This window comes from Phragmites australis, chromosome 4 (genome assembly GCF_958298935.1).
Source record: "Phragmites australis chromosome 4, lpPhrAust1.1, whole genome shotgun sequence".
NCBI lineage: Eukaryota > Viridiplantae > Streptophyta > Magnoliopsida > Poales > Poaceae > Phragmites > Phragmites australis.
In genome coordinates, this window is record NC_084924.1 from 1,390,295 (window position 1) to 1,401,115 (window position 10,821).

General features: G+C 44.1%; 1 protein-coding gene across 1 annotated transcript; it reads right to left on the reverse strand.

Moving 5' to 3' along the window:
* Positions 1–1,140: 1,140 nt before the first annotated feature.
* Positions 1,141–6,927, reverse strand: LOC133915053 (probable cellulose synthase A catalytic subunit 5 [UDP-forming]). Its single transcript, XM_062358056.1, has 14 exons — positions 6,499–6,927; positions 6,203–6,398; positions 5,902–6,110; positions 5,721–5,823; positions 5,469–5,634; positions 4,743–5,009; positions 4,318–4,663; positions 4,089–4,226; positions 3,844–3,969; positions 3,533–3,745; positions 3,145–3,439; positions 2,861–3,057; positions 2,426–2,776; positions 1,141–2,330 (listed from the first exon to the last, which is right to left on the reverse strand). Exons 1-14 carry the CDS (start codon positions 6,577–6,579, stop codon positions 1,746–1,748), a joined length of 3,273 nt encoding a protein of 1,090 aa, XP_062214040.1. The 5' UTR covers positions 6,580–6,927; the 3' UTR covers positions 1,141–1,745.
* Between the last annotated feature and the right edge of the window lie 3,894 nt (positions 6,928–10,821).

The window sequence follows — 10,821 nt, forward strand, 5'->3', positions numbered from 1 at the left end:
CCAGGCACGCTTTCCTCTGCCTGCGTCGTGTGCGTATGTGTCCGGCTGCCTCTCCGCCGGAACAATAGTACTCCCCAGCACCGAGTACTGACCCGACCTGCCTGCAGTTCACGGGAGTTTGGTGGGATTTCGATCGGTTTTGCTAGCGAGGGGGATCCAATCTGCCGTTACTGCTCATTCCATCTTCATCTTCTCGAGTCTCGAGATCGGGAACCAGCAAAATTACAGTAATCTATTCCTGATCACGACCGGATCCCCACCGCACCAAACGTTCACCCGGAACACACTCCAATCTATTCCTCATCTGCTCGTCAATTGGCCGCGCAGTTTCTGTTTCTCCTCTCAGCAACCGGCGATTAACTACCACTGCTACTCTACTTGCACAAAAAAAGTAAATCATCATTAACGATATAGATTGCATCGGCAAATGGTGCACGCATCGATCCTTAGCTTCTTTTTTGTTTGTTGGCGTGTCCCATCCTGCCGTTTACTATTGCAACCACACACCTTCTTTCCATGGACGCCTTCACCTTTTTAAAAAAATGAATCGCCATACGCTCGTCACGCACGACAACAAGTACTCGAGTGAGTTGTCATAGATCTGAATCCAACAGAGATGGGGAAGGGGAAGCAATACCTAACTTGCGTGGCCTGAATGCCTGATCATGGATGGCATTGCTATCCGGCCTCTGACAAGAATGGAGTGAGATATGCGTGGCCTTTTTGCGAGATCAAGGGAATTGGGTTGGTTGGTACCGTCCGTTGTTGCGCTTAGCAACACACGAGACATGGTATCCAGGCCGTCATAGGATGGGACACGAGATCATGCTGGGTAATGAGAATGAGCTGCAGACACCACTCTTCCACTGTGTAGGAAGACCGACAACTTCCTAACACGACGAGCAGATCGGAAGAAGTATTTCAAGGATTGTAAGGTGATAACTGGAGAGAGTATAGCAACACAACATAGATTCTGAGCACTCTATCTTTGTATTAAGAGATGGAAGAGAAGAATAATCGGCACGTACAGCACTAGGACGGCGTCTTGTTCCACAAACAGAAATTGCCGACGTTACATGTAGATGCAGCAGTCATCGTTCCAGCCTCTAAAATTTCGAAATTGTAAAGACAATAGTAGCATACGATCACAACGAACGGCAACCAAGTTCATTTCTAAGATTTTACGCAGTTGATCAACAAATAAGGGCACATTTACAAATTACATCACTGGACACACTACATTACTAAACACTTGTGATATTTCTGTCCTATTAAGGAGAATTATACCAGAAAAGAGGAAGGAATGCACCAGCCCTTCAACGGGCAAGCAAAGGTAGGCATACATTGAACTCACTACATAAATAATGCGCATCTTCCTCTATCCCAGATGGCAGATCCATTGCTGCCTTATTGAGAACCAAGTTTGCAGATGGAGTGACTCAAAACGACTTTTTGTTCAGCTCACCGGATTAATATCCACCAAAACTAATAAAGAATGCTGAACAATCAAACTCAGGCATTGGTCTGTATATTCGTGGCCGAACTGCACAAGTTGTCGCAGCCTCCCTTTTGCCCAATATTGCAGTCACGAGGCTGAGGAACCACCATGGAACAAAAGAAACGCAAGACCTTTTTTTTTTCGTGTTTCTATCTACAGAGGAAAAAATGGAAAAATATGGGCACAAAACATCTGCAAAAATACTTCTTCGAGCACACATCGATGGTGAAGTTCACATGCTGACCTCCTAGTTGCAATCCAAACCACACTCCTCCAGAAGGGGACCATCGCTCTTCGCAAGGAAAGGATCGATCCGGACCCAGAGTAGTGAGAAAATTGAAGCCAAAAGGATGGACCAGACGATGACAATTGTTGGCGTCCTGTTCTGCCTTCCAACCAAACCCTTTAGGAATGGGTATAGATGGACAATCACCCAAAATGCAAAGAAGAGCTTCCCGAAGAGGGGCCCCCATGATTCATATCCGTTGTTGATTGCATTGGAAACGCCAGCTACCACCCCAATGAAGTTCAATAGGAGCAGAGTTGTTGGAGGTATAAGCAGGGTCGTCCATTTGAACGTGTACAGCTCTGAGAAATCCTCATCATCCCCACCCTTTGATGTCACAGTGAAGCTGGTATCTATACCAGCTATGACCTTGAGGAGTCCTTGGAACACGGCAAAGAGATGCGAAGACACACCTCCAATAACCCAAAATTGCTCATTTCTCCACCAATCATCAATGCCAACACCACTCCATCTCATTTCCAGGATGCCCGTAGCAAAAATGCAGATAAAAAGTGACATGAACCAAAGGCTGGCAACATTGGTAAGCTGCACGATAGAACAAGTTAGTAAATGTAAGGTTCAACGTCTTCCACAGTTTCGGAACATATACAATTACAAGTTGAATAAGGTCAAAGCTTTACCTCTGGAGTGATAAATTTCCCAGTCAGCAAACAGATAGCAGGCAATGTGCAGTAAGCCAAGAGCGGGATGGATGTCCATGGATATACGATGGAGTTAATGTAGGAAAATCTTTCCAAACATTTTAGTCCACCACCATACCCATACCAAAGAGGGCAATGATTGCTGAAGAAAATTTCAATTGACCCAAGAGCCCACCGAAGAACTTGGTGAAGGCGGTCAGAAAGATTGAGAGGTGCAGAACCTTTGAATGCAGCCCGTTTAGGTATGCAGTAGATTGACCGCCAACCATGGCAGTGCATCTTAAACCCAGTTAGAATATCTTCTGTAACTGACCCATAGATCCAGCCAATCTGCAGAAGAACATAAGATTTAGTAGGTAACAGATGTTTCGACCACTTAACCAATATATAAATACAACCAAGATGCAGACTCACGTCTTTTCCCCAGTCTGTCTTGTCTTCATAGCCACAACTGATGACATGTATAGCCTCCTTCAGAAGAGAAGCTGGACTTGCACTCTTCAGGGTTCCACCATTCTCAAGAAGTGTGGATGCAACAAAAACCGAAGACTGGCCAAATTTCTTTTCTAACTTCTGTTGATTTACAATACTAGCCTTTTCGTTTTCAGCTCCTGCCCAAAACATTGCAGGGTTAGATATTGCGAATTTAGGATGTTTATAGAAATATCACAACATTTTCTTCGTAGGTCATGTGATACCTGGAGCAGCTTCGTCAATTTCACCAAGAGCATATGCAGGGGATTGATTTTCTGCTTTCTTGAAGAACCTCTTTAGCTTCTCCATTTTAGGTTTTGTGGTCTTGGTCTTCTTCTTGGTCTTCCTGTTACCAAAACAGCAACAGCAAATGCACCACTTTGGCCAGCAGTTGCAAGTCCTTGATGGTGGCTTCTTTGTTTTGGGGGCATCATATCCATATAATGCCTGCCTTCTGAAGACACATCCGGTACCGACATAGATGGGGCCTTGAATACCATCCAAACCTTTCATGTTGATCTGCATGAACGAAATGTTAGGGAAATTGCATCGAAGTTGAGTGAATCATATAATAGACAAGAGAGCTTTAGAAATATGGATGCTAAATCTTACATCAAAAAAGACGACATTCCTGTTAGCATATCGATCATGACGATCAATCCCATCGAATCTTTGAGGAAACTGCACATAGCAAACTTTCTTTCCAACCAAAGGATCCATCATAAAACACATTGCTTCCTTTATAGCCTTGCTGTTGTTGATATAGTGATCACAATCCAAGTTCAGCAAATATGGAGCATTAGTTAGTACAGCGGAGACTCGGACCTGTGAAACAGCCAAAATGAGGAATAAGAAAACCCACTTTATGCTTCTACAAGCCATAGAAGAGTGACAGAAAATGCATCAGACACGTTTATCTTTACCAATGCGTTCATAGCACCAGCTTTCTTATGATGGTTATAGCCTGGCCGTTTCTCTCTTGAAGCATAAACCAATCGAGGCAGCTCGTTTCCTTCCACATCATGGCCACCGCTTTGTCCAAGGAAGACCTATTGGTAGAGAAGATTGTACTTTTCGTTATCGTGGTGAAGCAAGAGAAAGAAAATAATATCGTAACATTCCAGTGCCAGCACATGTACTGTCAATTCCATGATGATAAAAAGCATACCTGAATCATTCCAGGATGATCACGAACATTGTTTCCAGGCCATGGAGTTCCATCCTGCATTGTCCATCCTTCCTCGGGTACTTTTTGGGCTTTAGCAACCAAGGCATTGATTCTGACTTTGAATTCCTCGTACTCTCTCTGAGAAAATAATAAGATTGCCCTAAATTAGCATAACTCTTATCAAATAAAACAATGCAGCAAAGCATTGCAAAAAAGACAAATAATGCACCTTCATTGCTCTCCGCTCCCTAACGAAGTTTGGCGCCACCTTATCTTTCAGGTAGTCTATCTTCTGTTGGAAGTACCATTCTGGAGCACGGGGCTCAAGACTATACCTTTTGCAGAAAGGAACCCATTTCTTTGCAAATTCAGATGTTTCAGACAATGCTTCAAATGTCAGCATGGCAGCACCATCATCAGAAACATAGCACGAAATCTTGTCAACTGGATAATCTACAGCAAGGATAGATAGAACAGTATTTGCTGTGACCAACGGAGGTTCCTTCAAGGGATCAACCGTACTGACAAAGAAATCAATTGGGGCGAGTTGAGAAGGCTGCCCTTCCTTGTCAAACCTATCCACACAAGCAATGAGCACAAAAGTTAGCAAAGAAAAGAGGAGGCAAGTAATACTAGGTGATAGCAGTAACCAACCTCAAAGTCAACCGGTCAAGGTAGGTCTCCCTCTCAATAGGAAACCACTTTGGGAACTGATCAAGAATCCAAGACATGGCAAACCATATCTCACAGATCACAGATATGAGCCATAAAGCAAATGCATCAGGCACCGGATGCATCACTCGATAGTGGAAGAAGAACCCCAAAACCACCAGCCGAATTATGATAATCATTCTATAGGGGTTGATCAGGCTTGAAGGAAGTGGAACCTTTCTGGACAATGGTTGTCTAGCTTCATCCATTCTGGTAAAAAAAAAGAGACAGTTGGTGTTTGAGTCTAGTAGCACGTTTTGCAAAGAGAGGGAGAAGGACAGATATCTAATTAAGCAAATACCAGATGGACAGTTTTTCCATGCAGTCAAAGATAGAAGTATACGCAAAGAGTATGATTTTTTCCAAACAATATACTACAAAGGCTAACTATGCAATTGCATCATTCATCTAGCTAAGCAAAGGGAACAACTTTATAAAATTCACACATATAAATTCAATAATATTCTTACGAGGCTGATAATTACTTGTATTTTCAGTCCTTCGTAGGGTTGTGGTTATAAAATCTCAAGGTTGACCAACGCAAGGGAAAAAAATAGGGAAGTATTATCAAAGGTTGATCAACTTCGGACATATTATCAAATGTTGATCAACTTAATCAAATTTCCCAAAAAAATAACACGTCTCGTCAGCCAAGTTTCAGGGCCATACAGTGGTAGATCTGCATCATCACCATCATCGTTACCGCCACCGTCGTTCCTCGTCTGGTGCATCCTCTCCTGCTTCTGCTTCCAACTCTCCATCCTCTCCTTCCACGCAACACTCCCGTAGCCGTATGCGGCGAGATCCTTGGATGGGTCCATAGATCTTGGTTGCACTGCAAGTCACAGAAGCTGTTAATGGGTACTATTGAGGAGGTACCATGGCAAATGAATGTTAGCTGATGATAATCCAAACACACACCAGGAAGGTTTGGATCCGCGTATGGAAGCGGGTGAATCCTCTTTCCCCCGTTGCCCATGAAAGACGGCACAAGGGCGTGCTGCTCCGGCGGGATATCATCAACCTGTAAGCACATCAGAACAAGCAATTAAGCACTCGGCACGAGGAAGGAACAATGCAGAAGCGTGCGATTTGCTGGTACCATCTGCCCGTTGGTGAGGAGGGGGACATTGGGGATGGGTTGGAACGGCTGCGCCCCGCCGTCGAAGTCGCCACCGCGGCCGTAGCTCAAGTGGGCGTGGAGCATGGACTCGGCGACGTACTGCGAGTCGTGCTTGTCCCTCCAGTTGAACTCGTTCTCCAGGTCGTCGACGTCCTCCTCCTCCTCATCTCCCGGCACGCGCGCGCACCCTGCAACAACCGAATCCCCGCAAAAAAAAGCGTGAGACAGGAACCCGGCGAACTCGGGGGGAGGCGGGGCGCGGCATTGCGGCGGGACTTGCCCTTGAGGCGCTTGAAGCGGGTCTTGCACTGCGGGCAGTTCTGCGTGCCCTCGCGGCGCTCGTACTCGTAGCAGTCGCGGCATATGGGGAAGGCGCACTCGTTGCAGGCGACGAAGGGCTCGCCGTCGGGGGTCAGCCCCACGTCGTCGCCGCAAATCTGGCACACCCGCCCGTTCTGCTGGTTCATCGGCTTCGGCTGCAAGCGAAACAACGGCCAAAATCAGCACCGCCGCCGGGGAGAGCGAAACAACGACCAAAATACAGGTCGCCGCAAGAGGAGCGGAACAACAACTTACCCCTGGCTCGCCATCGCGGCGGATGACGACGAGCTCGTTCCGGTTGTGCGAGCCGGCGACCAGCCCGGCGCCGGCCTCCATTCCCTACCCTCCTCCTACCAGCCGCTCTACCAGATCTCCAGATCTCCAGTGCCTGTCCGGCCGGGGAAGAAGAGAGACGCAGACGCGTGCGCGTGTCCGCGGCGGCGGCAGGAGGGAAGGGGAATGGAATGGGGAAGAGGAGGGGAAGGGGGGACGCTTGCTTCCTTTCCTTTGTTGTGCTGCGTTGCGCCGTGTGGGGACTCGCTCGGCTGCCTGGGTGGGTATGGTAATGGGCGAGCGCAGCGCTAGCTTAGCTGGGAGTAATGTGCTTGCTCTCCCACGCACAGCTCATCGCCACCGCGGTATCTCTCGACAGCTCTCCCCCCCTCACATGCACACACCACTGTGCCTGCGCGTGCCTCGGCGTCCCTGTCCTTGTTTGGTGCTACTCGCCTCGTCTCTACTCACCCCCTTGTTCAACTTCTTCTCCCTTCTCCCTTACTGTATTATTCTTCACCTTTGCTTGCAACCGCAGCTCAGGTCTCCTTTAGATAGTCTGTACGGCTTTTGAGCTTCCGGTAAAAACAAACTCGGCTTTTTTTATTTTTGTTTTTATAATAAATTTTTTATTTTTTAACCAATCAAAAGTCAGAAAAACTTATGTCAATCAGCTTCTCACACCCCGTCCATTTTAGCTACAGTCATTTACTCAGCCAGATAAAAATCATAAAAAACCAAAAGCAAAAACCAATTCTTTAAATAGCTTCTAGCTTTTTTATAAGAAAAGCCAGAAAAAATATCAAAAGGGCCTCGACCCCGGACCACTTCCTCTTCTCTCTCTTGTAGGCTTCTAGCAGGTGCCAAATCAGCCTAGATTATTAGTTTTATCTTTTAAAGCAAAAATGAGGAGAGAGTGTCGGTGACACGGCCGGATGACTGTTGACTGTAGAGAGAGAGAGAGGAGTGAGAGGGGGCTCTGTTAGTTAGGATGTCTGCTCAGCAAGTTTGTTAGCCTGACAAAAACAAATAGACTGTTTATTCAAGGTGAGAAAAATGCTTTCCATGGATGGATACATCACTAGATCTTCGATATATGTTTATTTTATTTTAAAAATGGAGGGTAAAGGAAAAGGCGATAGATGCATACTCCATTTTTGTTTGGCTGGAAATGCGACTCCATTTTATTTGGCTGGAAGGGCCAAATAAGAGAAAGCAACGCACTAACTAACGAGCAAAAAAAATCAGGGAAGATAGGAAAGTGTCGGTTTCTTTTAACTGTGAAATGTGAAAAGGTGATATAATTCGTGGATTGTAAAAAGCTAAATTGCATGATCTATATAAATCGATGAAAGACGAATAGCTGGATTTTTATAATTTGAAGACTAATTTGTACAATTTAATTTTTATAACCTAGTCTATTTATTTTAGCTTGTAAATTAATCCTAGTCCGTAATCTGTAAATTGTAACCAACAGCCCTAATAAAGACGGTAGGTGGAGTGTTATTAGCAGGCGCGTTTTACTGATTGTTCGGTTCCTTTTTGGCCCAAGCTTTTTTTCTTTATCCCTTCTTTTTGTGTGACAGAAGATTATTATCATGCAATCTTTTCTAATCTTGTTGTGGTGTTGGAAGCAGCAGCTGATTTAATTATGAGGTTAGTTTAGATGGAGCGGCAGGTGTCGCTGTCGGTGGGCCCATGATGGGCACCCAGAGATGAGAAAAGAACAAAGCGCAAGAGGATTATTGCACGATGCTTGCCTCTCACCAACTGGATTAGGTCCAGTTTATCTGGGTATTTTTTTTTTCTTGGAAATCAAATGTTGAAATAAATAATATGTTTTTATTAGTTTATGACTAAGAAATAAAAATAATCTTTATTATTATAGAAGTCTTAAAAAAACAGAAATAAATTTAGACGTGTTCATACCGGAAACAGCCTTTTGAAGAAGCTATAGCTTATAAAAATCCAAATAAACAGAGTCTTAGTTTTATCTACATTGGTGTTGCGCTCTTCAATCTTCAGAGATGCTAGAGACTTGCAGCTACACGCAAAAGAGAGAAAAATTTAGGTTTATGCTATCGTGCCAATTATGGTTTTGACATTTGCTACTATTTTTTAATATTTACTTTCGTGCCACCATTTTCAAAACTTATTTGATTTGTGCTATTGTCGTTTGGCTCCGTCGGTCTCTGTGACTATTTCATAATCCAACGTATTCCAAAAGTCCTAGTATACCCCTAATCTTTTCATCTCTTCACCAATGTCCAAGCGTGGGGACTGTTTTGGATAAATTCCTCATTTGCTATTGAAATTTTACATATTTTCTTATTTATCACTCATTCTCTTAATGATCTCAGAAAAAGATAATTAAAATATAGTGTGTCTATATCTACACCTATAAATTTCAGTGAGCTTTCTCATGTTCTAAATGTTGAAGTCCTTGACAAATAAATTTGATCGTGTCTTAAAATTTTTGTGGATCTCAATAAATTACTTCTGCTTTTCTATCCAACCTATGTACCAATTATCACTTCCTTTTTCAGCTCTATATGTTCCCCTTCTTGTTGTACCCTTATCATTTTCTTATATAGTTGAGTCAATGAGTCATACTATACGTAAAGTCTCGAATGTAACTTTTACGAATTGTGTTATTTGAATGATTCTTTTCAAATTCAGAATAGTTTTCGTGTGGAACACAATTAAATACCTGAAATATTCACACATAACTTATTTATCTTATTACGGTTGTTAAACACACTATGCAAAATAAGAAATATGTATATAATGGTATTCTATCATCAGGATATGCCGCATTTGATTGATTTTTATTTTTGAGAGCAAGCGAGGTTGATGTTTTGCCACCCTTGATGGATCATCCCTGGATTGCCCTGCGTTGAAGTCGTGCAAACTCGAGGCGCGTGCGTGTCATGTTGGCTTGGTGAAAGTGCATCTAGGCCCCCTAAGTGGGTTTTGGCTTATTGATGACAAAACGATTAAATAACTAACATGCTTTGTGAGTATTGAACAGGTATGAGCATTAGTTGTGAAGGTAAATGACGTTTGACGCCCGTCGAAACAATTGAAGAATCAACGAAGGATATAAGATAGGGCTTAAATTCTTTTTACTTTTGCAATTGAGTGTAGGATAGATTTTTTCTTAGATGGATGGATTTATTTGCTTGATTAGTGTCTCAATGCTCAAGAGATCCTTTAGAATCACCCAATTGAGAGACACATTCACTCACGGACACGAAACTCTTTCTGAAAATCTTCTGAGTCCGGAGTCTCCGGTGTTCACCGGATACTCCGGTACTCAGCGCTCAGCCGGAGTCTCCGTGCTAGCCTTCGGCAGAGAGTCTCGGCTTCGGGTTAATCTTTTCAAGAAAAAGACCGGAGTCTCCGGTGTTCACCGGATACTCCGGTAAAATGTTTTGTGTGCAGTCGGAGTCTCCGAGGTAGACTCCGGCAGAGGCTCTCGGTTAGCTTTTAATCTTTTTGATAATTAATAGGAAAGACCGGAGTCTCCGGTGTTCACCGGATACTCCGGTACCTGAAGATGCCGGAGGGTCCGGCTAGTCTCCGGACTTAATCTTTTTGGAAAGACTGTCAGGACCGGAGACTCCGGTGTTCACCGGAGACTCCGGTAATTAAACAGAACTGTAACGGCTAGTTCTGACACGTTCGGTGACCGTTCTGACGCCGTTTTTGGATTTAGGACCGGAGACTCCGGTGTACACCGGATACTCCGGTAAGCTCTGACAAAAACAGTAACGGCTAGTCTGTGAGAGAGTGCTATAAATGCCCCCTCTCTCCATAGCATTTAGAGCTTGCTGTGGCTGGTTTCCTTGAGACCTCTTGAGCACTTTAATAGCATTCAAAGCCTCTCCAATCATCTCTAGAGCCAAATTTGCACAAATTTGAGAGTGTGGGTTTGGAGAGAGTTCAAGCCACTTGAGCATTGAGTTCTTCATCGAGCATTTACTGCGATCATTTCCTTTGAAGCTTTGGGTTTCTAAAAGGAAAGGAGTTGCCCGAAGAGCACCCAAAACTTGTGGTGTGCCTCGGGAAGTTTGTAAGCACCTTCATATTGAGTAAGAATTTCTAGCTTGATCTTTGTGGTCGCTAGAAGAGGATAGGGTTGGAGAAGACCCGGCTCTTTGTGAGCTCCTCAACGGAGACGTAGGCACTTCTTTGTGAGGTGGCCGAACTCCGGGATATATTCTCGTGTTCTTTCTTGTGAAACTCACTTGATCGTGTGCATTTGATCATTTGTCATTTAAATTGCTATAGTATCAATCTTGC

Bases quoted from the DNA above. Each gene is read 5' to 3' on its own strand.
- LOC133915053 (XM_062358056.1), bottom strand. From the start codon at position 6,579: ATGGAGGCCGGCGCCGGGCTGGTCGCCGGCTCGCACAACCGGAACGAG. The intron at 4,664-4,742 runs GTTGGTTACTGC...TTGTGTGGATAG, and splicing joins CTTGACCGGTTGACTTTGAG to GTTTGACAAGGAAGGGCAGC. The intron at 2,777-2,860 runs GTGAGTCTGCAT...GTTCTTCTGCAG, and splicing joins AGACAGACTGGGGAAAAGAC to ATTGGCTGGATCTATGGGTC.